Source organism: Trichoderma harzianum (assembly GCF_003025095.1).
Source record: "Trichoderma harzianum CBS 226.95 unplaced genomic scaffold M431scaffold_11, whole genome shotgun sequence".
In the NCBI taxonomy this organism is placed as follows: domain Eukaryota; kingdom Fungi; phylum Ascomycota; class Sordariomycetes; order Hypocreales; family Hypocreaceae; genus Trichoderma; species Trichoderma harzianum.
This window is the reverse complement of record NW_020209259.1, coordinates 249,049-275,605: the sequence shown is the minus strand read 5'-3', so window position 1 is coordinate 275,605 and position 26,557 is coordinate 249,049. Positions and strand designations below refer to the sequence as shown.

Genomic DNA, 26,557 nt, shown 5'->3' with positions numbered 1-26,557 from the left:
TAGCCATGCGTAAAGTCACGTGATGCGATTTTGTGCAAGCGGCCCCGGCTGGGCAAGTTCGGCAAAGTCAATCAACCTCCGTTAAAGATCTCGCTCTCTGATCCCAAACGAGACCTCACATCACATCTCAAAATGGCGGCCACGGTTAGTTTGTTCCTCAATTGGCGCAAAAATGTTTTGATTGCCGAGTATCCCACGGGGAAAACGTGGCGGTCGAAGGGCGCTGATCAACATGCGCAACATTTACGTTCATGAGCTAATTTTCATCTTCTTCCGAAACAGCGAAGCGCAGCTCTCAAGCTCGACTGGGTCAAGGTCTCCTCGTCCCTGGGCCTCCGCGGCCAGACCGTCGCCTCCCTGCAGGCCTTCAAGAAGCGCAACGAGGACGCCCGCCGCAAGGTCCAGCAGCTGACCGAGCAGCCTACCGCCGTCGACTTCGCCCACTACCGCTCCGTCCTGAAGAACCAGGCCGTCATTGACGAGATCGAGAAGCGATTCAAGGCCTTCAAGCCCGTCACCTACGATGTCTCCCGCCAGATCAAGGCCATTGACGCCTTTGAGGTTGAGGCCGTCAAGAACGCAGAGGCCACCAAGCAGGCCGTCGACCTGGAGCTGAAGGACCTGGCTGCTACCCTTAAGAACATCGAGGAGGCCCGGCCATTCGACGAGCTTACCGTTGATGAGGTTGCCGCCGCTGAGAAGTCCATCGACGAGAAGACCGCCGAGCTGGTGTCCAAGGGCAGATGGATGGTGCCTGGTTACAAGGTATGTGCATATCCTGGTTTTGTGATGACATGTACAGCGCTAATACCCCGTACAGGAGAAGTTTGGCGATCTTGCCATGGTCTAAGAAGTTCATTTTACCCCATTTCAACTTCCCTATGTGTACTCTAGCATTGTAGATACAAGAATTCGGGGCAGGGGCGTCAAGTTTCTGCTGTTTCTCCATCTCCTGCGTCCCCTTATGTATTTGTGCACAAGAAGAGAAAAAAACAAAAAATTACAACATAAATCTCGAATGGCGATAGACTTAAAAATGGGAGGCCATTACTGTATGGGAGGAGCAATTATAATAATGAATTTCTAAGCAGCAAGTGTAATGTGATGATGTATTGCGCCAGTGGTATATCTGTCTGCAAGACCACTTGTACTATCTAAAACATACACCATAGAAGCGCGGACAGTAACGCTTGCGGCTCATCTCGAAACAAATTTGAGCCTTCTAAAATATTTGCAACCAAGCCAAAAAAAAGAAAAAAAAAAAAGGAATAATCTCTCAACTCCTCCCATAATAAATGTTCGTACCCCGTAGCAAGCTTCCGTTTTGATATCAAAACTTATCGCAGGTCTTGGAAATATATCTTCATATATCTCTCTCTTTTCTTCCTCTTGTCCCTCATCTTCCGATTCTAAGTCTAAGCCTTTGCATATTTCTCTGTCCATTCTCTTGCCGTTGCTATGGCTGCCACCTCGTCTTCCTTCCAGCTCTTAGCAACATCGGGGGCAAGGGGGTCATCGGGGTTGGGAGCACCGAGGAGGGCTTGGATGGAGAGCAGAATCGTCCGGATCTGCAGCGCAGGAGACCAGTTGTCTGTGACGATGTGTAAGCATACTTGTACAAGATTCCGAGGACAAACAAGATCGCTTTCAATAACGCACTCTTAAGAACATCCAGGCAAATGCGGCCCAGCTTGTCAACGTTCGGGTGGAAAATCTTGGTAAGGAATCGAATCTTGGGTGGAGTCATGGGATAGTCATCTGGGAGGAAGAGTTCGAGCTTGAAAATGCCGCCTTGTGTCTTCGTCAGTACGTATTCTCCTGCTTGCGCCATCTTTGAGGAATCCGCTAATACCTTCGTATGGTGACGATGCAGGACCGTGGATCTCGACGTCAAAGTATCGCAGGTTGTCTTCGTGAGGCACGGCGCTGATTCCGGGAACTCTATGGCAAGCAGTTTGTCAGCTATATGGACAGGGTCGATATGACTGGGAGCATCTAGATGGAGGGGCGCACGGTTCCGCCATAAGGCGTTCGGTTTCTTTGATGATGCGTTTCGGGAGAGCCATATTGACGTATTCTCGTCTGCTTTGGGGGCAACACAGATCTGTTTAGAAGATAGAAATAAAAGAGAGACAGTGATCTGAGACTCTTCTGCTGCCGACACAAATCGCAGTTGTCGTTGATTAGCGCAAAGGCTGAGTTGTGCAAGGTAGAAAGATGAGGCGGGGCATGCGACACTGAAAAGACAGGCCTGACAAAGGCAGCAGCAGTAGCAGCAGAGGGGCAGTTTGCGATAAGAGGCGCGGAGACAGAGAGCAGAAAGAAGAGCTCCGAAAAGCTTCTCTGATTCAGCGTAATGTCCCTGAGTCTCTTATTTGCTTGATAAATGCTCTATATGATCTTCTGCTTGCCCTGCACAAGGCTGAATGTTCGTAGTTGATCAGGATAAAGTTTTCTGTGCTGGACGACCCGGTAGGTACTCGGTGCTACCGGTACTGCACAGTTCGCCTTATCAGAAATGATGCACTGGCTGTAGCGTGCAATACAGATCCGACAGCACCTTGATAGGCGCCTACAGAAGGGGAAAGTCTAGCTCAGGTACCGATGCAAATGAATCCCCTAGCCCAGCAACCTACAGGGTACTTGTGGCGTCTCAACGCCCCTTGCTGTCAAATCATGGCGCGCATTCAGCCTAACTCAACCACCATCTCAGCATCATCTGACGGCGCTCAGCCCATTGAACACTTTCTAAAGCCGGGACACGGCTTATTTTACTCCTATGAAGTCGAATGAATAATGCGAGCTGCTCATAGCTGTTGGCAGCAACACGACTGCCACCTCAGCCGGGACAGACACTCTGCCTAGGGCTCGCAAATGCGCCGCGACATGCGAGAAACATTCAATCTGCAGGAGAGAACAGAGGACGATGCCGACATTTGACCAGCTGGCTGATTCGCCCAAGAAGGGCCGGATCATCAAATCGGCGTATGACAGTGAGAGCTTCGAGGCCGACGGCTCAATCCATGTCGAGGGCGTCGTCGGCTCTGCCACCATTTCGCCTTCAGGGCGAGACATTGCGCTGGCGTCGTAAGTTGTGAGAACGCGTCCAAGAGCATCGCAATGAGTGCTGACACCTCCCCTTAGACCAGAAGGTCTTGCAATTATCGATCTAGACTCGCCGTACAGTGCACCGCGGCGTCTGCGAGGCTCTGGCCAGCCATGGCTGGTTGTCGACGTGCAATGGTCTCCGTTCACAGCTCGAGACTATTGGGTCGTCTCAACGGCAAATCACCGTGCGCTGGTGTGGAATCTCAATCTCCGGGACGATTCAAGCACTGGCGCAATTGAGCACTCTCTCCAGGGCCATACTAGGGCCATCACAGACGTCAACTTTTCAGCCCACCATCCCGATCTCCTTGCAACTTGCTCCGTAGACGGCTATGTGCATTGGTGGGACCTGCGCCGGCCTCGTCAACCTGTACTTACCTTTTGTGATTTCTTTGCTGGTGCTACCCAAGTCAAGTACAATCGTCGCGATCCTCACATCCTAGCTTCATCACATGATCGTTGGTTGCGCATTTGGGACGAGCGAAAGGTTTCGGAGCCTGTCAAGTCCATTACCGCACACACATCCAAGATATATGGCCTGGACTGGAATCGAAGCAAAGCGACTGGTCTTGTCACATGCTCCTTGGACCAGAGTATGAAGTTTTGGGATTACAGCAATGACGGCAACGAATTGGAGCATGTTATTCAAACTGACTATCCGGTTTGGAGAGCCCGCCATACGCCGTTTGGTCATGGCCTTCTAGCAATGCCTCAGAACGAACCTGGGGATCTATACCTGTATGATCGCCAATGGTCCAATGATGCGACTAAGGAAAAGTCACAGAAACCAGTTGCTGTGTTTCCTGGCCATGGAGGCCACCAAGCAAAGGAGTTCCTGTGGAGAACTCGAGGCGGGGTTTCAGAAGATAACCTTGATGAGCGAGAATTTCAACTTGTATCCTGGGGAACGGATAATGAATTACGACTTCACTGTATCGACCCTAATATCCTCTCAGCCGTAGGATACAAGAAAGGAACCCCAGCTCAGGACGGCATCAGCCTTACTCGAAAGGGAGCAACGTACAAAACATTCCGCACCGTTGATGATGCATCCAACCTTGACAAACGGACGAGTACAATGAAAGATTCAAGGACCGGCGCGGGTCACAAGCAAAGTGCCCTTACGGCTGCTGCACGATCTTCTGCGCCCTTTGGTCGTCAGATGAGGCCGGCGTGGCGTGGACCATCAATGAAAGCCAAAAGTGGATCAGGCAAGAGGCTGGATCCGAGTCAAGCACAGATCGGTTGGATGAAGGGTATCAGTATAACGAAGAGAAGAGGTTTAATGGATGGGCCTAGGCGGTTAATGTCTAAGGACTCCGGCATTATGGGCCACGGCTATCCTGACGACCAATGGGGCGAGCCCGACACAATTCAAGAAGAGCTCCTCCGTGTTAGTACTCAGATCCCAAAGGTCAAGTGGGACAATATCGACATGGACAACTTAACGTTGAGTGCCTCGCTCAATGGCCCATGGGGGAAGGACGGAGAAGCCATCTTCATCAAGGTGAAGATTGATATACCTTTGGAGTATCCCAAGCTCAAAGCGCCAAAATTCATCATCGAGAAGAGCTCATTTATGCCAGAAGAAATGCACAAGCGGCTTAACCGAGAGCTACATGAACTCGCAGAACAATTTTTACGAAGAAAGCAAAATTGCCTGGAAGTAATATTCACCTACCTGTTAGGCGAAGTTGATCTCGAGTCCAGCACTACTTTCTTCAAGAACGTTCGCGACTTAGACGATGATGATGACGGGCTGGCCGACGATAGTTCAACAGATGAGGAGGAAGACATTCCAGCAGGTGGATCGGCCTCTATGTCTCAGGAACTCCCTCCTCAAGACGCGGACCTCGCAATTGCGACTCCTGCCCGTCTCATTATTCCACCACCTCCCCTCACCTGTAGCGCTCGGTTTTCGCATGATGGCCGACTCATTTGCTTCTTCCCGACAAAGGAAGAAAAAGCACGGGTTCTATTCCAAACAAGTGCGGATGCGAATAAAGACCGTACTAGGATAGACCAACCATTCTTCGCTGGCTTTGGTCGCCTGACACAGGATCCCCTTCCGCGATACAAGTATACGACCGAGGAAGCTTCCGCTACGGAGGATCAATCAGACTCTGAGGAAACTGACGAGTCTTCTTCTTCATCAGGCGACTCTGAGTCTACATCAATACATAAAATGAGCCTGTGGTATCATTCAAGCCGGCATCTAAGGAAGGCTTGGAGCGAAGATCGATCAATTCGATCCAGCGGTGGTGGAACAGGAACAGGAGTGGGTACGGGCACAGGTACGGGCACAAGCCGCCGACGGATCGGCCGACCTCGAAATGTGATATCAATCCACGATCTGCGGCCTGACCTGCCCTCTAAGAAGGAGTTTGCACAAGAGTATGCCATCTTTGGTGACGGAGCAGATGTGTGCGAGCACAACGCAAGAGTTGCAGAGAAATATGGTTACACCGACCTTATGAATGTATGGCACTACTTGGCCCTGCTTTTGAAGAAGGGCATACCACTCGAAGTCTTGGCCAGCAATCAGAGACGGAGCTCTATCCTTGTCATCGCCCGCGATGTTGTGTCCAAGACTCGCGTATTAGACAACGATCAGGGCAACACTCCAGCAGGAGACAGTGCCTTGCTAGGTCGAGTGAAATGGGGCCGGCATCCGCTGGCCAAGGATTTTATCCAAGAACTCTTCAGCTACTTTGAGATGATTGCCGATATACAAATGTTGGCGATGCTTTCATGCATCTTTAGCGAATCATCGGCCGATGACAGTGTTGCCTACGTGGAATCACAACTTCCATCCCAGGAAACACCACTTCCTCTTAAGGCGCCGTCCTTCTCCCTAGACTATTTCCCTACAGATGCCACTACGTGGAATATCTATGGAAGAGGTGTACCACATTCGAATGTGACTACACCCGGCACTCTTCACACGCCGCTTCCTTATGCTGGCTCACACGCATCTGATGATGGAATCATGTGGGCTGGCGAGCCTGGCACGAATTCATACTCCTGCGGCGAGACACCGCCATCAAAAAGGCCTCTGACCGCTGATGCAGACCCTCCCTCAACAATGCTATCGCGGTCTCCCTCCAACCGACCTCTCTCAAGGGTTAGCACCGGGTTAAGTTCAGCATTTTCAACAAACTTCCCGCGGTCATTCACGGGGGCAAGTTCGTCATCACCCCCGGCGGGACAGCTGAGAAAGAAGCCAAGCCCAGCTGAGATGATTTTGAATACGCTGACTCCGCGTACGGGATATGCTAGTGCGGGGCCGACTTATCCCGTGGGAGATTCTAGTGGAGGTAGGAACTCGGTGTCAGACGACGAATACCGCCGAGATGATCTGATGTCTCTCGTACCGGTGAGCGTTTCGGTATTTGTGGAAGATCAAACAATATTTGATGATGACGGTTGGCTGAGCGAGCCTCTACTGGAGCCGAGCCGAGCCAACATTTACGCCAACTACCGGTATGCATATGCAGAGATGTTGCAGATGTGGCGACAGCCCCTCGCTCGATTGGAAGTCATGAAATTCAACGTTTTGAAGGACGAATCGCCTTTTGCTGGAGTAGAGGGAAGCTTTCACGATTCGTTTACGCTCCACGATGGGGCCAGTGGGAATGCATCCCACCTCAAGACGGGATCGTCACCTATCATTATGGGCAAGAAAGATCAGCTGCAAATTCTAGCTGCTTCTGGCCGCGGGTTGGATGTGACGGGTATATGCCTTGTTCACGAGACTCAATTAGACCCCTTGCGTTACACTTCTTCCGACTCCAAGGTCGGTGGAGCAGTGGGAACCTGCGATCGTTGTCATCGTATCCAGAACCAGCTCCGCTGTGTGTACTGCCTGGAGCCCGTAGACGCTCTTTTCCCGCCGTGCCTGTCATGCGGGTGCGCGTTTCACGAAGACTGCCTTGCAGAGTGGCATGCTGCGGGCGAGATGTTCTGCCCGGCTGGAGATGAATGCAACTGCGTCGAAGAAGCCGTCAGAGGTCAGGTGGAATCGTGGGCGGCTCTCCAGGGCGCCGTGATGAAAACACAGTCTAAGACGTTGCTGCTACCGGGCGCAGCAATGGATGGCAGCGATGTAGAGCATGAGAAGCATCAAAGAGTGGGTACTAACGGCGACTGGGAACGTGTTGGTAGAAATGTACCAAGTAGGGCGCAAGGTGCAACGGCATCGACTGGATTGAGTCTCGTACGCTTTAAAACGCCTACAGGGCCTTGGTCAAGAGCCTCGAGCCAAAGGAGAAATGGGAAGAGGGGGAACTGAGGGGGGTAATGTTCTAGGGTGACAGGACAAGCTGTACGATTCTAAATGACAGCAAGTGCAGACAATAATTTAGAAGGGCGTGTTGCCAATCTGCTCTTGTCATCTATCCGCAAGGACTAAAGATGGGAATGGATAGGGATAAAAATTATCTACGATGCTAACTGCTTGATTCACTCATAATACAACCAATTTCCCTGCCGAGGAATCATTGATGATTATGCTTCTTAGTATTTCATCACATCCGCAGATTATGCAAGATTATAGTGAAAGTTTCTGAAAAAAAGAATACCCTTGAGCATGGTTCATGACAGCAGAAACGGTTCACGGGTCGGCGGTGGTTGTCGCTAAACCCCCGGAGCTGGAGACTGCGGAACTCGGCCACGGGCCGAAGACCGTGAGCTTCCGTGCCGCTCCCGATCATGCCGTTCCGGAGGGGAGGGGGCCATGTTGTGCAGCATGTGGAATCCAAATTTTGCTGAGGCTGCGAGGTCCTACAAATAGACGAGGAAACGAAAGCTTATGTGACGAGCATGTTGAGTTTTTTTTTTCTTCTTTCGGATAGCGAGAGCCGGTTGAGGATAAATCGGCCAAGATTACGTGTATCTGGACTGGACTGGCCGTATTTATCTCCATTTTTGTTGACAAAATGACAGCGGCGATTAGTCTCGGCGAAGAAGCTTCAAAGGCAAGCCAATTTTTGACTCAGGTAGGATGAAAGTGTTTAAAATCTCACAAGAGCTTTGCTCCAATTTTAAACTCAGCTCTAAGATCTCACAACATGAAAAAAAAAAAAGGATCTGAATAGGGCATAAATCAAAAATCGGGGAAAATAAAAAATGGCTTAACCTACACAGCCCTACCAGCTTTTAATTCTTATGACCATTCTGCTAATTATGACCGTTCTGCTAATTGGGCAAATGCTGAGAATGAAGGATTAGATCAGCCCACCCCTCGTCTAATTAAACGAAGGAAGTTGAATCATTTACCCAATGAAGTATATGATCGTGAATATTCCCTTTTCTGAATGCGATGTAGTTGGTGCAAATGACTCGTTGACTCGGGTGGATCGGCGAGGCGAAAACGCTTCAGGATCCATCCGCCAATTCCTACACGAAGTCATTCCCCGATCCTTATCAACCTGCAGCTACTATTAATGCAGCAAATCCTACCGTAGCAATTGCTGCCCCCCCTGTGATGGCGTCTTGAACCCCCACGTTGGCATGAACTGGGCTATTTGTGCAAGTCGGAAAGGCTTCCGTGTGGCGTGGATGACGTGCCCGGGCATTGAGCTTGTCAGGGTTTGTACCAAGGGAGCTTTTGAGAAAATGAATGAGAATGAGGGGGAGACCAACTAACTACATAATAAACTTAATGGGAGCTCTCTTTTTTCTGTGTTGCTTTTCTCATCTCATCATCTTTCTACTGTGCCTTTTTTCCCACAGCATTCATTCCTGTCAGTCTCACTCTGTGGCCCAAAAACTTAGAGTTCACTAGGTCTTATACCAACGAGGCTTGGTGAAGCTCCAAAGGCAAAACGAATCATTATATAAATCAAACACACAACAAGCTGCTATCCCCTTTCACTCCCCCGACTCATATCCATTCCTTCCCAATTCCCAATATTTCAACAATATTCCACAAAAATCCGCCAAAATGCCCATCACAGCAGACGACAAGCTCCTCCTGCACTACCCCATCCCCCTCCCGGACAGCTTCTTCGAAACCGTCAAAGCTCGCTGGCCCCAACTCAAAGTCCACATGGAAACCTACCCCCCCGGAAATAGCACAATGAAAAACACCGACGAGCTGCCGGACGAGGTCTGGGAGGGCGTCACGCTGCTCTCCGTCGTCCCGCCGCCCAGCGCGGCCAAGATGAAGAATGTCAAGTTTGTCCAGTTGGGATCCGCGGGATGGGACGTTTGGCTGGAGCATGAGGTGTTTCTGAACAAGAACGTCGAGTTTTGCAATACGAGCGGTGTTCATGCGTAGGTTGTTTTCCTATCTCTCACCCCTTTCTGACGTTAAGAAAAATGAGTCGAATGGGATGGAAATGAGTCAATGTGATCAAAGACCGGTATTAACGGAGCATTGCGTAATTGCAGACCTCAGATTGCCGAATGGGCCATTGGCGCCTGGTTAACTCACTCACACCATTTCAAGACTTACATGGAACAAGCAGACAGAGGAGTCTGGGATATGGCCCTCGCGAAAAGCCAGGTCACAGACTCCGTTGGTCTCCGCATGTAAGTAGCCAACCGATCTCCTCTCCAGCTGATCTCTAGCTCATGTGTACCAAATAGGGGCATCATGGGCTACGGCGCAATCGGCCGACAAGTCGCCCGCCTAGCCCACGCGCTGGGCATGGAGATATACGTCCAAACTCTGAGTCCCCGGCCAACTCCAGAGTCCAAGAAGCTCCGAGAATACATCGTCCCCGGCACCGGTGACCCAGACGGCCTCCTCCCCGCAAAATGGTTCTCCGGCTCCGGCCCCGAAGCCGTCAACAACTTTCTTAGCCAGGACCTGGACATCGTTCTCCTCAGTCTTCCCATGAGCCCCCAAACCAGACACTGCATCGGCGCAGAGCAGTTCAAGATCCTCGGCAAGAAGAAGCCGTTCCTCATCAACGTCGCACGAGGTCCCCTTGTCGACACGCCCGCCCTGATCGAGGCCCTTGAAGGAGGACTCCTCCGTGGAGCCGCTCTGGATGTCGCAGAACAGGAGCCCTTGCCACAAGAACACCCTTTGTGGAAAGCCCCAAACGTCTTCATCACACCACACATCAGCTGGCGGTCTACCAAGTTGACCGAGAGGATAACCGATGTATTGCTCCAGAATCTGGAGAGGTGGGATAAAGGAGAGCCCCTGCTGAATCGAATCAAGAGATGAAAAGTTTGGTATGCCCAGCACATAATAGAAAATACAATAGATTGCAACTGAGATCCGGATGATTGCCGTGTTTTGTTTCCCAATGCATAGACGTAGACATACCAAATTCAACTAGCTTCCCACTGTGAAATCACAATCACTATCAGAGTTTCTGCACCGAATCATCTTAACGGGTACGATTTATATAAACAAGCAAAGAGGCACCTTCATGAAGCATTTCCCTCGTTGCAGCATCAACTCATCAAACTCGTACATTCGTCCCTGCGAAGGGCTTATTAGTCTGCTAGTTCTCCATGTCTGATCTTAGTCTGTCCAAATGACTCCCATATTTCTCCCTATAGAGTGACTGTTAAAAAACTCCTTTCCGTAAAGAGCCATCTCATTTCCCTTCCAAAGTCCAAACATTTAGGAAAACCTCCGGAAAAAAAAAAGAACAAACTGGGCGGAGAAAAAACGTAGAAGAAGAAAGAAGAAAGAAGCTCAAAGAAAAAGAAGAAAAAGAAAAGGAAAGGAAAGGAAAAGAAGAAGAGGAGCAGAGGCAAATGCAGAGAAATCACAGTACCTTCACATTCTCAATCCTGTGAGTCCATCATTTAATTTCGCCTTTCCATTTATTGCATGCAGGTTGCGTATTTTTAAGCCTCATAGCTTTGGGGAAATAGAATCGCTAGTGCTGACGTAAAGTGAGAAGTAGCGGTTCCCAAGTTCATCCATCGCCCGGCGAACGCGTATCAACGACCGTCATGTGCCATTCCAGGATTAATTATCCTGTCTGGTCTGGCGGTTCAAGGGTTGATCCCACAATACTTTTCCGTTCGAGCAAAATTGTTGGTCAATGCTCGCCCAGTTGACTGAGTGATCCAAGCCGATAGTGTCGTATAACGAAGCCTCTGGTGAATAGCCGGTCCCGATGTTGTGTGTTACGGCAGAAAAGAATAGTTAAACTGAGGCTGATAAAATGATATACCAAATGGTCTCTGTAATGCTGTAATGATCGACTTGTTGAAATCGCGTGTATTTCCGTCTGTACCCCCAACTCTGCTCCATTTGTCTGTCTGTCTCTTGAAGGCCAAATGCGGGTGTTTTTTGTGGACAAGTCTCCGAGAGATTAGTACGCATAGATCAAAAATTAGTGTATTGTTTCCATTGAGGATATGCCGTCATCTCGCGGCTGCAATTGAAGTGTCGAAGCATGCTTTTGCTGAGCGTGCAAATTTCCGATAGTGTAAGTGGTATAGCTCCAGGTGGTGCTGCGAATAAAACAGGCCCTATGAAAAATTCATAGAAATGCTGTTGTGTAGAGTTTTGTAAGTCGCCAGAATGTTGGGTTGAGGGAACATGCTCCCTTCCCCCGTTTTATCTCGTCTCATATATCATCCGTCGTGCTGGCATCTCTGGCGCTTTTCGTCGAGCTGAAGTCGCTACCTCATCGTCAGAGCCTTCCCATCTTAGGGAAAAGGTTAATATCCTCTCCACAATGATCCATCTCATTCTGTTTTCTGAGGTATCCTTCTCGGTGGCCTGCGCCTTGGTAGACCATGGCATGATACGCTGCCAGCCTTCGGAGCCTTCCATGACGCGATACTTGCCATCCATGAAGATAACCTTGGAAACCATTTTAGACCGGCCGTGGTTCAGCGCTTGGCAATCCTCCTTTCCGCATCGTCCTTGCCGCAAAACCGCCTTGGTTTCTGGCTCATCAAGATCCAATGGCGCAATCTCAACAATATTTTCATCTATCCAGTAACGAAATTGCCTGGCCGTCTTTCTTAGACGCACATCGTATGGTAGGTTTTGGTCCACGCCAACCATCCAAGACCTGTCTACCTCGCCAATCTTGACAATCCACAGGTCCTTGAGGTTTGGGAACCAAAACTTGTCAAACTCGACCTTTCCAGGCCGCTCCTGAGGATACCACCTTTCCAGATAGGCAGAGTAGTGGTTCAGCCCCTCGATGCGCCCATCGTCAGGGAAGCAATCCCAAAAGGCAAGCCTCTCGACAAGCGGGGCCAGCTCCTCTAGGGGCGTGTTTGAGCTTTGATCAGAGATGTTGGGATCACAGACCAGTATGTCTCTGGCGAAGTGAATGTGAGATCCGCGGCCTACGGGCTCGTAGCCTTCTCTAGTCTCAATGCGAGCTTCCGCGTTTAGGCGAGTGACAACAGGGATAGGATACGATTTTGGCTTGTGGACAAGATCGTCGAGAATGACGATACGCGGCTCCACTGAACAGGACCATATCTTGAGACGAAGCTCAGGGGGCAGATGGGAGAAGCCCGAGGCGGCGGACGAGACGTCGTCGTCGTAACTGGACGGGTCATCAGCCTCGCCGTCGGCGGCGCTGGGGAGCGAATGAATCGGTATCATTGCGAACCAGGAGTCACAGCACAGCAAGCAAGTGAGCTGCCACACGTATGTGTATAAGATGGAAGCGGTTATGTGATGTGTGGGCGATATGCGCGTGTATATGATATGTGTGGGCGCGCGCGCGATGAGGAAGGGTATGATGGGCGCTCTGGCGGGCGAGGAGCAGGAGCAGGAGGTGTACAAAGAATGCTGGATATCGAATCACGACTCCAAGTCTCATCCGGACACTATCACCAAAAGGACCCGAATCACGCGGAGGTCAGAGAAGCTAAGAGAGCAGCCGCAGGGCCTCCCCGTCCCTTTAAGAATGTAAGGGGTGCGACAAGGCCGGACGTCGGGCGCAGCGTCATGTAGGTTGACGGAGCTGCACGTTGTTGGGGAGACGCCATTTGCGGCGTGGCAGGCACAAGTACTGTACAGTACGGGGGGAGGGTCTTGGGAGGATGGGATGGATTGGATGGATGAGTGGGATAGGATGAATAGGATGGACTGATGGATGTGCGCGTGAGAGACACAGACAAGAGGCCAAGGATGTGCGCAGACGGTGGTCATACCGAGCAAGCAAGGTACAAGGCAAGGCAATGCGCAGTACTTGGACTTGGAGCCGCTCCATACACACTCGTACATGTAGGTACCTTGGCAACCAGCAGAGCAGCCGCAAAAAGGGCTCCAAGGGAAACGGAACGGGGTGCGTCGTCTCGGCGCATACGAGCGAGGCCTTGTCCATGTACGAGTATGCACGAGTAATACTCTGTACATGTGTGCTCGTGGCTGTTATGCATGCGGTGTATTACGAGTCCCTGAGGTAGCACCACCAGCCAATGTGCGGATAGCAGCAAACATGAGGCTAGGGATCCCGGGGGCGTGGGATTGGCGAAAACGGGGCCACAAGAACCGAAAACAGATCCATCCCTCGTCGTTGTCGGGTCCGTACCTGGCTATTGGATCCGGCGCCTGAGGCCATCGCGGGCGTGGGTGGATATACAGGTCGACATGGATGGCTGTATGATGTATCCAGCTTGTATTAGCATAGCAGCAGCATAGTACGAGTCTGGCATAGCATTGCAGTAGCACCATCCCATCCAGAAAGCATACAGCTAGGTTTGATCATGGCAAGCGAGCGAGCGAGTGGCGGCGCCATTTGGGCGAATCCTGGCCTTGAGCTGAGAAAGGTGGACAGAACGAGCTGGCCTCGCTTCTCTGATGCTGCTGCTCCGGCCGCACTGCAGCACTGCAGCTGAACAGCAACTGACTAATGGCTCGAGGGCGTTTCAGGCAAAGACAAACGACGAGTCGAGCCCGTCTGCGGAGCTCCCCGGCTCGGCCAGTGGATGGAGACGGCGACTGCGGCTAGAGACGACTCGGGAAAGGCGACGCAGGGCGCATAAAGTAAAGCGAGGCAAGGCGATGCAAGACGATGCAAGACCGATGCGACACGAGACGAGACGAGACGAAGCAATTCCGAGTGCATGAATGATGGGTTGATTGCGAGAGGATGACGGCTGGGCTGGGCTTTTGCCTCAAAGACCGCGGGCCGCCTCCACGGGGGCACAGACACGGGTAGGGGCACAGCTTACGGGTGTTACCTGGAACATTGGAGCACAGCTTAGAAGAGCTCTGGGTTAGTATTAGGGACTACGTAACGAGTAGCACTGAGGCAGTTACGGAGTACAGAGTGTACATTCACGATACAACAGTGGGATTTGATGGACATGGAAGGCTGCTGGTGTGGGCGGGAGCAAGGACGGGAGGTAGGGACAGGCACGGTACAAGACGGGTGGTACCGCACCGCGCATTGCGCGCTGAATGATGAGGCAGGACAAAGTCGCGCCGAGTTGCGACAGGTAGAGGTACCGGCCTGCTGATGGAGCTGCGCCTGCCTCCCCTATGTCATCGGTCAGCTGCTCGACAGAAGCATCAAATTGATGTACTGGAGGTACCGACAATCGCAGCAATTGTACCTCCTTCCAGCACCAGCTCTCCTTTGCCTTCCACGGTACCGCAGGTACGTACGAGTTACTGTACTCGTGTGCACTCGCGACTGCCCTGCCCTGCCCTGGCCGGCTGACCTGACTTGTAGCGGCGGAAAGGGCCACTGCAGGTAGGTGCAGTGGTGCGCTACCAGCCTGCGAAAAAGGGAAACAAGGCCTGAGAAGAGGGGACGGGGAGCAGCAGGATTGGCCAGACTCGAGGCAGCAAAAGGCAACCACGGCCCGGCAAACCCAGCCCCTGCCCACACACCCATTTCCATGTTGCTATCAGTTCCATCAATTGCAGTTTGCTAGTCCAAGTGCAGCTGCCCAGGGATGAGATCAGGGATGCTGCCATTGGCCCTCACCGACGGTCTGTGACGGCGGCTACGTGCAGGCCCTCTGTTCCCTAGGCGCTGATCACTCGCCCGTCAGGCAGGGTGCCGCTAGAGCCACAGAGCCTAGCGTACGCTGCAGTGGGTGAACGCCTAAAGGCTGGCGGCGCTGCGCTGGAGCAACCCCGCCGGCAGCGATGCGGAGCTGGCTTCCGCAGCTCGGCTGCCAATGGGGTGCAGCTGTAATCTGTAATATATCACCATTGATCCATTGATGGGACGAGCCTCAGCTTGCCAGCATCAGCACCAGCCGCGGGCGCACCAACACGAGGACGGGGATGGAGTCAAGCAAAAATGTGATGTGAGTACCAGAAAGGTACTTTGACAGCCAGCTTGTACGAGTACGGAGTCACAATCAGACGTGCTGCAATGGAATAATACTAATGTCGGCTCTGAGCCAGTCCAGTCCAGCCGGCGGATGCTCAAAAAGTTGCATTTGCCTCTCTCTCTTCATGTTTTTTTTACCCCTTCTCCCTCCCTCTCCTCTTTGTCCAATCGAATCAAATCAGTCCTATATCATCTGTCTCTCTCTCCCTGCCTTGCCTTGCCTTGAACGTTGCATCTGGATCTCATCTTTTGCCGCCCGCTGCTCCGTACATACGATACGTGGACGGAGCTGTGCTTGGGAGCACTACTTGTACATGCCTTGACGCTGCTTACCTTATGTAGGTACCATCTCAGAGGCGTGCAGCCTGCGTCTGTCGTACCTCATCATCTGCATCTGCTGCGTGGGCGGGCCTCGAAAAACGCACCAAGCTCCAAGGTTTACGGACAAAGCAGCTGCGAAAAAGGCAAAACGGAACATTGGCCTTTTTATCCGCGGGCGTACCGTACGAATTCAGGATCCATAACGACGGCATCTGGCCCTTTGCGAGGCCAGAATGGCTCTCCATCAGTCAAGATTCACTTCCACACTCGTGCAGCTTCCCAATCGCGACTCTCTCTGCTGCTTTGGGGGCCGCGGATGTGTCTTGTCACCCCCAGTTCTGTCTCGTGCGTTTGCTTTTCATTAGGCAGGATAAGAATGGGTTGCTGCCAACGGGACCGCCGGGTGGCGTGACGGACGCCAATAGCGGGAACGGCTGGCCCCTATCCTGCACTTGGCCTCGTTTTCTCGTTCGTCGAGAGGAGACTCGTCGACCCAAGCAAGGCTCGCTCGGCTGGATGGAGCGGGCAGGTGGCTGACTGTCCTCGTGAATAGGAGCGGCTGAGGCGGAGGGAGCTGCGAGTTGGTGGCCAGCCGATACTCTGACAAGACGACGCTAAACAACCAACCAATCTTCTTCGCCTTCACGCCTTCGCCTGGATCAGCGCCAGAACCAATGTCATGTCGTTGCCCGACACTCTTGCAAGACAACGACGTCGTCATTGTCAAGCGCCGCTGCAAGATGACCAACGCCTTGGCTTCCATCTCCCCGTACTACTTAATTTTTTTTTTACCTTTTTCCTTTTTTGCTACCTTACCAGTACGAGCACTCGTATATCACATACGGGCCGACGACTGTAACGCAAAGCCGGGAGCGGCGCTCTGCTACCTTACCTACCTAACCTTGCCTGCTAGCTCCCTCCTTTGATGCTTACCAAGTGTGCACAAGCAGCATTATGATCACCACTAGTAAAGTCAAACCAGCACAAAGCACAACTACTACCCTCGGAGCTGCTACCAGTAATAGCTCGTGCTACCCAATTCTCGTCAGCAAAGTGTGGAGAGAAGCACAGAAGAAAGGGTAGAGGCCAAGAAAAGTGAATTTATTCCATCCGACAACCGTCCTTTCGGAAGGACTCTTGCCCCCATCACATTTGCCGCTGGCTTTAGAGAAAGAAAGCAAAAAAATGACCCCCTTAATCGTCTTCCTTCTCAAGGGATGACTGTTTATGTGCTCAGCTGCATTGATGCCATTGATCAATTCCTGTGAGCTGCAACATTGTTATCGTCAACGCTCGTTGATGATTGGCTGGCTGCCTCACCTCCCTACCTTGAGTACTAATCTACGGAGCACCATGTACAACTTCGCGACAAATGGCCCGTCTTGCATGTGATACCAGCTTCAAAGGGGGAAACATGCACAACGCAACGGGAAGCACGCACAAGGATGAGGATGCCCTGGGATGGCTACGAAGCACGCCGCGGTACGAAGTGTATTGTTCAAAACCAAAATGTTACCATTCATCTACCTGCCCCTGGGTCATCATTTTTCTCGTTACATGACGACCTAGCTGATCGCGGCGGGGCTTGCAGCGACCCAAAAGCAAAGAAAGACCAATGAGGAAAACAACTGGCGTCGCGTCGTTGTCGACAGACGCGACTTGCATGCTCACTAAGGTACGAGACAGGCATCGACACTAGTATCACTCATGCCTTGGACGTTCCGGAGCGCTCAAAGCCGACTGCCGCGACTCGAGCTGCTGCTGCCAAGAAAGTCATTTACAAGCTTCGCAAGCTCGTCGGCGTATTGGTACAGAAACCCATGTCCTGAATCCGGAAACAAATGCAGCCGTGCATCCGCGAAGCTAAGCATCTTCCATATCAGGATGCTGTTGTCGGTAGGTAGCAGCAAGTCCTCGCAACCTACAGGAGAGCGCAGGCGTATCAGCAACTGCTTCTTTTCTTGTTTTACGCAGTGGCCCGACGGATGTTCGATCCATTGGTTAGGGGGCCGCCGCTAGAATTAGATTTAGGGGGGCCAGAGAGGAAGAGGGAGGGGGGTAGAAGCAGACGCGAGAGAACTCACCATTGGCGATTAGCACCGGCAGACGCAGCTGGCCGAGCCGGTCATAACTCCCATCGGAAGCGTTTTTCTTATCCATAAACCTGACAAACGCAAGCGCCTGCTTATGAGCTGGCCCCGGAGGCACTGGTTCGCATCTCACCTCTCCGGAGTCGCTTCTACCGTTGGCGATACGCTTCCATGCTTGCTTACCCGCCTCTCGACTACGCTCAGAGCGCTGCACAAAGGAGCCTTCCTCGAAAGCTTGCTGTTCCTCCTCTACAGTCCTGGCCGCCTTCATGCGCTTGAACGCCTTGCCATCGGGCGAGGGTTTAACGCCGTCTCCGGAGCTGGGAATCGTCCCGCAGAGCACCAATCGCCGTACCTGCTCCGGCGCATTCAGAGCCATGAGCTGCGCAACGCAGCCGCCCATGGAATAGCCTAATACGTCAACCTTGCTGGCTTGGCCAAGGATTTGTTTGGTCACAGCGCTGTAATGCGCCGCCCAACCGGCAAAGGTATCGGGAACGTCGCCCTCGGATCGGCCAACGCCGGCGTTGTCAATGAGTAATACTGGACGCTGAGCGGCAAGAGGATTGACCAATGCCGGGTCCCAGTGATCCATTGTTTGTCTGTGTCGCAACAGCCGAGGCAAAGTCGACGGCATCAGCAGTGGCCATTTTCGACGACCAATTCTCATAATTACGAGACTCTGAGGAATGGGGAAATTGAAAAAAAGGTTAATCAATCGGGTGACTCACTTGAAACCCGGGATGAATAGTAGCGGGATGCCATGCGATACGCCGAGTTGTCTATAGGCAAAGGTAAGGCCGTCCACCTTGACGAATTGCGTTTTTGCCGTTTCGTAAGTAGCCATGGCCATGTCTATAGAAAGAGAGCAAGCTATAAACAGAGACTGTCAAATTGGTAAGTGCGTAAATCAAGTGCGAATTGTGTAAATGAGATGCCTCTGAAGCTCGCCGTGTAAGAAATCACGAAAGAAGAGCATCCGAAGCTCCGTTGATATCGTGGTAGTCCGGAGTAGTTATATCGAATGTTACCCCATACCTTTTACTCCGCAAGCCAAATTAACCGCTCCCGCATTTATAGTGCACTTAGCGCCGAAGTAATCCACTGTTTGTCCACCTTACGCCGAAAACATTCAAGTACTACCTATCTAGTAACAATGATTTTGCCGTTTTTTCTCAGTTGGAAAAGCAGAGAGAATTATTATATGAGACATGGTCGTCATACAATTCTCTAACTGTCCCATCTCTTTTATTTTTTTCAACGCGCCCTTTTTGAATCTCAAAGGCGAGAGAATCGTTGCAAGTGCAGTTCGTATGTCTTGGCCCGAGGTTAAAAGAAAAGTTCGGCTCGCCGAAAGTGTGGAACCCGCGGGCTAATCAGCTTTGCTCCTCTGGCTTCTAGTTTCTTGGCACTCAGCATCCTGTCCAAATAGGGACATTTGGCTGCTTGAACTTGATATAAGAAGAATAGATGTAATAGAAACAAGAAAAGGTTGTTTATAACACTGATTCTCCCGCTCTTCGATGGAGAGAGGAGATGGTTGCTTTTGTCTGGCCGAATCGTATATAGTGGGTTTTCACGTGAATAACGAGATGGCTTGCATGACTGAACTCGTGTAAATCCCAAAAGAGAGGTGGCGAGTAGACAGACCTCGAAGGATTTCTGGCAGGATGACGCGTAATAGTAAATAAATAACCTTATGATTCTAGGGCTAAACTAGTGAGACTAGCGAGCCACTGCAGGTGTACACGCGTCCATGCATACCTACTAGTAATCAAACTCTAATCCATGATAGAAAACCTCTCGGTTGGCAATCCATTTCCTTGCGGCTTCTGTCTCTTTGCTTGAATATTTGCGATTAGAAATTATATATATGTGGTTTATACCTCGTGAAATATTTTGTGTCTGATATACATGTTTCTCGTCCAGCTTACACAACCCGCATTGAATCCCATTCTCGAGTAGTTTCCAAGTGCCTTATGCCCCTTGGTAAAATGCCTCAACGCCCCAAGTGTAAAATCAATCCCAAGAGCCTCCGCCTCGTTCATTCGTTTGTTACTATTTCTAGTTGATGTGTCTCTGTTCCGCCAGCTATGTGCTTTATTCAGATGTAAAGCTGGTTGCTATCCTGTTACGACTCCTCCTTCTTGGGATTCAACCCCTTTTCGACCGTACTAGGCTCAGGTTCTTGGTTTTCAGAATCATCTGCTGGACGGTACAAACTATAGAAAAATCAAATTAGAGAATTGAAAACTAGTTTGGAATGGATTTAGACTTACTTTCTCATGCAAGAGCAAACAAGGGCAAGAGCCAGAGAAAATCCCAAAATGAAGAGAGCAAACCGTTGACCAAAGGCATGATGTCGATGGAAGCCATGGTGCTTCTTCTCCCGGCTCCAGACAGGAACAAACTTATCCTGGCCATACGACGCCATCAAATCGCCGTTGGTGTCAACAATGACAGATTTCCCCTTGTCATCAGAAGGAAAGACAGGGACCACCTCGGTATTCTGGCTCGTCTCGAGAAGCTCGAGAGTTGCGTCGAGGAAGTATTTCGTTGGCTGGTCAGTCTTGGAAACTTTCTCCCACAGAGCCTTGTCGACTCTGAAGACACGATGTTTCTTTGGATCTGACGACGAGTCTCGCTTAGATGCAGCTTGTGAGTGCTTTGTGATGGCGGCAAGGGGTGAAGAGCCATCCCTTGCTGTCGGGCCACTTAGAACTAGACCCGTGACATAGAGAATAGTCAAAAGGAGAGAAGTGGTTCTGATAGCCATGTTGATGGAGAGATGTCGATGATGTTGATGAAAAGAAAGGAAAGAAAGATTTGTGTTTCTTTTTAGACTTGTTTCTCGGGGTTTCCAGGTGGAGGCTGAATACGACGATTACGAATCAACGAGTAACCGCAGAATAGGGGACTCGTAGCATAAAGGTGAAAGAGTTGTCGAGTCTTTGATATAGTTTCTCGATCATCAAAATAAAGACTCAAGATGCAATGATATAAAAGAAAGCAATAGTTGAACAAAACTTGCCAAGCATAAACTCGACAAAACACTCGACCCAGAAAAAAGGAGCCAAGAACAGGGAGGAGAATAAAAAAGACGCCTAATAACACAAACAACTAAGCTTTTTTAAACAAGAGGGGCGAAGGAGACAAGTTTCGGAGAGGGGGCTCAGCCCATCAAAACGTTTGACGGCCAGCCAAAATTGACTGGGTCGGGGGAGGAGCAAATATGCGTGAAGTGAGAAAAATCCGCTAAGCAAGGCGCAGCAGCACGTTCGGCCATCCCTCGTTTGGCGGGCACACATACGAGCGACAAATGGCCCGTGGAGATGGGACAGCACAGCAGATTGTTTTTTTACGTGAGCAGGGGTGGTGCAGGCAAATTGCCGCATCGTTTGCGTGGACCAACAGGTGTAAAGACGATTGGGTTGATGCTATGGCAATTCACGATGAAAGGGAGAGGAGGGGAGCTTAGGTGATATTATATAAACCTGTTGTTAGTTTCGTCGCTCATTTCTACTCTGGGAAATCACGGGCAGCAATTGAAATTTGTTGATGTTGCTTACTGTGGTGTTGCTGAGGTTAGCCACCGAAGAGAGAAATACGTGTAAGTGCCTGTTGCGGGCGAGACTTGACTAGCAGACCGTGGTTCCTTTTCGTGATAGTGGGCCTGGCAAAGGCAACTCCGCTTCGGCAGGTATCCGAACAGGTAAGACCAGTAACAGAGGCCGTTCGAAAAGATAGGAATTGTGTGTGAGATTACGAGGCGGGAACGGGGAGCCGTGGGAGCCGTCACGTTGTCACGTTGCTTTGGAGACCTTTTTTCTGTTCGCATGAGATTGGACGTCCGTTCCTGTCTTAGACGGCCCCGTCCAAGGGACCACCTGAAGCAAGCCATTGGTGGCTGAAAGAGAGGATTTTTGTTCTTCAACACGGGAGAGGAGGGCTATGTATAGTAGGGTTAATGCTGTGAAGCCCGTTTGGGGTTAATAAAGAGAGAAAGAAGAATGAAAAGAACTTGATGAAAATAGGGGGGAGGAGAGGGTACGGAGTATCTAGTGCTGTAAGAAAAACAAAAGTGAGTGGCTTTGCAACTCTTGACGCCCCCATTTCCCAAAGGGCAACCCTTAACACGCGCAGATCGCCCAAGCGATTTAGTTTGAGATATACATTTCTCTTGGCATTTCGCCTCTATTTGTTACCTTCACATGGTTCCGGGTGTCAAGTGCCGAGGCTTGGCTTTCGTATTGCAATTGTGTTTATTTTAGGCATCCGCCGACATTCTAGAAGCTTTGATGATGATGATGATGAGGCTCAATCGGAGCGTTTCGTAACGGCGGCAGTTGGTGACGATGGTTAAAGGGGATCGCGATGGATTTGGCATTGAGAATCGGGCCTGGGAGGGATTAGACGGAGATTCGCTCACCTCACCCATGTTTGGCTTCGAGCTATCAAGAGTTGGACACGAATGGTTAGTATACGATACTAGTTATTCTGGTGGCTTACAACGCTCTTCCTTCAGTATCGGATACTTAATACGCTAGTACCTCTAGCCCCGCGGAGTGACGTTCAGGTTCAGCCCAGGGCACTTTTGTCCGACAACATCCAATTGAACCTTTTTGCGCCAAACAAACTTGTGTCGGATGGAAGCAAACGTCACCACCACATGAAACGCCCCAGATGCCCTCTTCAGCTCCATGCTAGCAGCCCGTCGCCAGAGTCCGCAATCACTGCTAGCAGCCGACGAAAAGCGCCGGGCTGAGGCGAAGCCCTAAAAAGGCCAGCAAAGGGCCCGAGCAGCAGCGGCAGCAGCAAGCTTCTTTCGCGATGCCCTCGCCCACCGACGACGAAACGCCCTTCCCTGCGCTGAGCCACGCCGCGGGCCTCAATCTCAATGCGCTGGACCGCTCGCACCTGTCGCCGCACGATGCCTTCACGTACCCGCTGCGACAGCCGTACGATGGCGACGGGCCGGCCGATCCGCTGTCCCATCTGAGGCACCTCAAGGACGACCGCAGCAGGAGCCGGCGCCGCAAGAGGGCGTGGAAGAAGCTCATGTGGGTGAAGCAGTCGTGTAAGTTTATTTCTGTCTGCCTATCAAGTTGGCATCGTTTATGCTTCTCAGGTAGACTGGGGCTAACAGGCAGATTTCTCTCTTCCCCCTTTCTCTAGATCCGGACAACTATACCGATCAGGCGACGTTTCTCGAGAACCTGCAGCGAAACCCTCGGCTCAAGCCCTACGACTTCTGGCCGCTGGTGGCCGACTCCACGGTGATTCTGCAGCACGTTTGCTCCGTCATCCTCTTCATCGTCTGCTTCGTGGGCATCTTCCAGGAGCGAGTCTCGCCCGTGTCCCTCGTCAGCGGGAGCAGCTTCGCCACTTTTCTGGGCTGGATCCTCTGGGAGCGATGGGTCTCGGAGGAGGAGGACAAGGAGGACGAAGTGACCGCGGGCGGCGTCGCTGCCTCTGCGACCAAGACGGAGAGCATACGACGACGAGCCCGCGCGGCTAGCATTCGTCGACCGATCATTACGCCACGTTCCATTTCTACCACGTCGAGCCGTCCGACGTCGGAATCTTCTTCTTCGCGTCCGTCTGCGGGAAACTCGACCATTAATATCAAAGTGCAGATCCCAGATAATGAGCAGATACGGGCAACCATCATTCCGTCTCCCTCTTCCACCACCTCTCCGACCTCGCCCACATCACCGCTGTCACTAGGGGGAACTTCTCGGCACGGCATCAGTGCCGATGGCCAACCATTACTGCGTAGGGCTAGCTCGGACGTGATGCCCGACTCTCCAATAATACCAAACGAGGCAAACCGCCTACACCAGCGCCTCGGCACAATTAAATCAGCTTTGCTAATCTACTGCACGCTCCTCGGGCTCAGCCCCATTCTTAAATCTCTCACCCAGTCCACCTCGAGCGACAGCATCTGGGCCATGTCTCTCTGGCTACTGGCCATCAACATCTTCTTCTTTGACTACTCAGGCGGCGTCGGGACCAAATTCCCTGCGTCGCTGTCCACAAATGCAGCCCTAATGGCCTCGACGGTGCTAGCAAGCCGCCTACCTTCTACCAAGCAGGTATTTTGCCTGACGCTTTTCAGTATCGAAGTGTTTGGTCTGTTTCCTGTATTTCGACGATATGTTCAGCACCGCAGCTTCAGGCAGCATGTGATTCTGACCGGGCTGCTGATTCTCGGGGCGGGATGGGGCGTGGGAGTCGTGATAGCCGAGCAGAAGCCTGACTGTTGGCCGTGGAAGCGCGGCATCGGAGGCATGGTGGTGTCTGTCCTTATTGCTGGTATAGCGACGGGTGGGTGCAGCTGGTGGCTGATTGGGCTGCAGAGGTATAAGAACGAGATTCGGGGGCCTTGGGACCCTGCGAGACCTATTATTATGAGCCGGCAGCGTTGGGATGATGATCGGTGATTTGATGTAGAGGATGATGTATTGGTTCTACTAGGAGTAATTTATGGGATTTATAGAGCTCCGTATAGAATATAGTGGCTGGTCATAGTAGGCATGGCATGACATGACATGACTGAATACTACTCTCGTCTAGTGCTGAATGTTTTGTTCGCCCTAAACCGCTGGCATATCAATAGATGGCGGTGGAAATACTTGAGGGAAGCGATTTGAACCAGTATATCCCACAATCGGGCATTGTTAGCTAATAGGCGCCAACTAGGACAATCATGAATGTTTAGGCTGAATATGTTTGGTCATCATACACGCTTGTTGTTTCTCTAGCATGCTATATCTACTGATTTCCCCTATTCATTAGTATATGGACAATCACACGTTTAGTCATCCCATCTCACAGATATTCAGCAGAGAGTGCCATTTACACGACAAAGCTTCTACAACAAAACTTGCCTGAACAGCGCATTCCACAACATCAAATACTATTGCCAAATTAGTACCGCCAAGCCGTCGGCCCGTCTCGTCCCAGCGAAAACGGCTGGATTCAAACAGACCCCCGCAAAGTGCATGCGTGCGTGTGTGTGTGTTTGTGTCAGTTCCATCTTTATACGAGGTTGCATTGACGGCGCGACCATTCAGCTCGGTGTGGCTGTGTGTGCTGGCTACTTTTTGTAACAAGCATATTATACAGGCATGGCGGCTATCGGCGAATTAGTGGGAGTTTCTAAAGTCTATGGTTTATATTTAAACATGTCAATTTGATTTGTGCTGCGAGCAAATCTCCGAAGTGGGATATGTTTGTTTTGTCGAGTCGTACGAGGAGTGGCGTTGCTGATATTTGAGAGGACATTGGAGACCCGAATACGCGGGCGAGAGGATCAAGGGGAGATGGATGGTACCGTAGCCGTAATCGTGCAGGCAGAGAGAGGGAAGAAGAAGAAGAACAAGAACAAGAGGTTAATGTGTCTCGGAACAGATATTTTGAGTCCAAATGTGCGACAAGCTGGTGATGTGCACTATTTTATTGATACGAATTTGTATCAAGTTTTAGGGGTCCATTGTGTGTGATGCTACGTACATGTACAGAGACGAACCGACAAGTGCTCGAATGAGTCGAGACGAGACAGGGCAGTACTGTAATAGACATAATGTACGAATACTATACTCTGCACAGCTTGATGAAAGAGACAATCTGCTAACATACATGGTCTTTTCTGTTGCCATCTGCAGTACTAGTAGTTGATACCTTAGTACCTTAGGACATCAGTGACTGACACCAACAGACGGAGAACACACGTAAACTCATCACGTCACGTCAAGTCATGTCCATCAAGGTAGTGTCTCCTCCCCCCAGTCCCTCTGCTGACAACTTACATAAGGTAACAAATAGTACACAACAAAAGCCAAGCCTAGTGCTCGACTCGACTTCTGATACTTTCCTGTGGACCGCGTTACACAATCTGTCAGTGGCGGCGACTGCAAGGGGGAGCGAACAGACCAAAAAGTCATCCACCGCCTCAAACATCAAACAAAACACGTCTCCACACCAGCTGTCAGTCTCGGCCTTGTTCCCCGTCTGGCTGAGACGCGGCAGAATCCGAAATGACGGGAGACGGACAGTATGGCGATGGTCCGGTGTGCGTTGCTTGCTCAAGCTTCCATTTATTATCCATGTATGCAGCTGTCAAGAAATATATCAGGTACCAAGACAGGCGCATACATGCACTGCACACTAATATACAATCTGTCCACACATAGACAAGCAGACATGTAGACACCTTCAAATCCCACCTCGTATAAAACCCCCCAAGAAAAAAAAACCGAAACACCTCTTGACCTCCTTCAAGGGTTCCAGCCTACTCTGGCTTAGCACGCTTCCCTTCTGGGGTCCTCCACAACACAAGCCCATGCAAAAAAAAAGGGCATAATCAGCAAATAGCTGCAAAGACTAGCACGATGTACCTTGCAGGTGGCGCCGTTGTCCAAACCCCCGCCACTTGCGCCCAGCTACACGATCCAATCAGCGACGGCCTCTCTCGCAAGCTGCTTTTTTCTCTTTGTTGCGCGGCGGGATTTTGACTCGTTGGGCCCTGTGGCGGGATTTCGTGATGCTTTTTTGCCATTGGAGGTATCCAACTAGGCTGCGTTGGTTCCTTTTGGGGGGGCACATCAAAGCAACGCCCGAGTACGAGGACAGGCATGGCAGCACTAACGCATCGAGGCAGTCCAGTCCAGTGGGTTTATAGCAGCTGCTACAGTACACTGGAGCTCTCTCACGGCTGAATATCAATCACCTGGAGGGCCCTGCATCCCGCTAGACAGGCCGTGCGTTCTGGGGGAGCTGCCAGCACTTTCTGCTCGC

At 51.2% G+C, this 26,557-nt stretch overlaps 9 protein-coding genes across 9 annotated transcripts; 5 read left to right on the top strand and 4 right to left on the bottom strand.

Moving 5' to 3' along the window:
* The first annotated feature begins 69 nt into the window (after positions 1 to 69).
* M431DRAFT_223156 (hypothetical protein) lies at positions 70 to 1,203 on the top strand. Its single transcript, XM_024913578.1, has 3 exons — positions 70 to 144; positions 283 to 765; positions 821 to 1,203. Exons 1-3 carry the CDS (start codon positions 133 to 135, stop codon positions 848 to 850), a joined length of 525 nt encoding a protein of 174 aa, XP_024771278.1. The 5' UTR covers positions 70 to 132; the 3' UTR covers positions 851 to 1,203.
* A 212-nt stretch (positions 1,204 to 1,415) lies between these two features.
* Positions 1,416 to 2,066, bottom strand: M431DRAFT_484580 (hypothetical protein; the record flags this gene model as incomplete). Its single annotated transcript, XM_024916211.1, has 4 exons — positions 1,416 to 1,591; positions 1,660 to 1,791; positions 1,853 to 1,941; positions 2,014 to 2,066. 4 exons carry the CDS (start codon positions 2,064 to 2,066, stop codon positions 1,416 to 1,418), a joined length of 450 nt encoding a protein of 149 aa, XP_024771277.1.
* An 860-nt stretch (positions 2,067 to 2,926) lies between these two features.
* M431DRAFT_92690 (hypothetical protein) lies at positions 2,927 to 7,399 on the top strand (the record flags this gene model as incomplete). The annotated part of the gene is made up of 2 exons (XM_024924390.1): positions 2,927 to 3,087; positions 3,145 to 7,399. The coding sequence occupies 2 exons, from the start codon at positions 2,927 to 2,929 to the stop codon at positions 7,397 to 7,399; spliced, it is 4,416 nt and encodes a 1,471-aa protein (XP_024771276.1).
* A 1,653-nt stretch (positions 7,400 to 9,052) lies between these two features.
* On the top strand, positions 9,053 to 10,288 carry M431DRAFT_92889 (hypothetical protein; the record flags this gene model as incomplete). Its single annotated transcript, XM_024924414.1, has 3 exons — positions 9,053 to 9,384; positions 9,502 to 9,642; positions 9,700 to 10,288. The coding sequence occupies 3 exons, from the start codon at positions 9,053 to 9,055 to the stop codon at positions 10,286 to 10,288; spliced, it is 1,062 nt and encodes a 353-aa protein (XP_024771275.1).
* Positions 10,289 to 11,644: 1,356 nt separating this feature from the next.
* M431DRAFT_7949 (hypothetical protein) lies at positions 11,645 to 12,655 on the bottom strand (the record flags this gene model as incomplete). Its single annotated transcript, XM_024922827.1, has 1 exon — positions 11,645 to 12,655. The coding sequence occupies one exon, from the start codon at positions 12,653 to 12,655 to the stop codon at positions 11,645 to 11,647; it is 1,011 nt and encodes a 336-aa protein (XP_024771274.1).
* Positions 12,656 to 16,278: 3,623 nt separating this feature from the next.
* On the top strand, positions 16,279 to 16,729 carry M431DRAFT_510754 (hypothetical protein). Its single transcript, XM_024919535.1, has one exon. It carries the CDS (start codon positions 16,343 to 16,345, stop codon positions 16,592 to 16,594), a length of 252 nt encoding a protein of 83 aa, XP_024771273.1. The 5' UTR covers positions 16,279 to 16,342; the 3' UTR covers positions 16,595 to 16,729.
* Positions 16,730 to 17,148: 419 nt separating this feature from the next.
* M431DRAFT_510753 (hypothetical protein) lies at positions 17,149 to 18,523 on the bottom strand. Its single transcript, XM_024919534.1, has 2 exons — positions 17,753 to 18,523; positions 17,149 to 17,589 (listed from the first exon to the last, which is right to left on the bottom strand). The coding sequence occupies exons 1-2, from the start codon at positions 18,351 to 18,353 to the stop codon at positions 17,399 to 17,401; spliced, it is 792 nt and encodes a 263-aa protein (XP_024771272.1). The 5' UTR covers positions 18,354 to 18,523; the 3' UTR covers positions 17,149 to 17,398.
* A 1,312-nt stretch (positions 18,524 to 19,835) lies between these two features.
* M431DRAFT_121508 (hypothetical protein) lies at positions 19,836 to 20,534 on the bottom strand (the record flags this gene model as incomplete). Its single annotated transcript, XM_024912135.1, has 2 exons — positions 19,836 to 19,980; positions 20,038 to 20,534. The coding sequence occupies 2 exons, from the start codon at positions 20,532 to 20,534 to the stop codon at positions 19,890 to 19,892; spliced, it is 588 nt and encodes a 195-aa protein (XP_024771271.1). The 3' UTR covers positions 19,836 to 19,889.
* A 2,054-nt stretch (positions 20,535 to 22,588) lies between these two features.
* On the top strand, positions 22,589 to 24,201 carry M431DRAFT_7946 (hypothetical protein; the record flags this gene model as incomplete). Its single annotated transcript, XM_024922824.1, has 2 exons — positions 22,589 to 22,835; positions 22,934 to 24,201. 2 exons carry the CDS (start codon positions 22,589 to 22,591, stop codon positions 24,199 to 24,201), a joined length of 1,515 nt encoding a protein of 504 aa, XP_024771270.1.
* Positions 24,202 to 26,557: the final 2,356 nt, after the last annotated feature.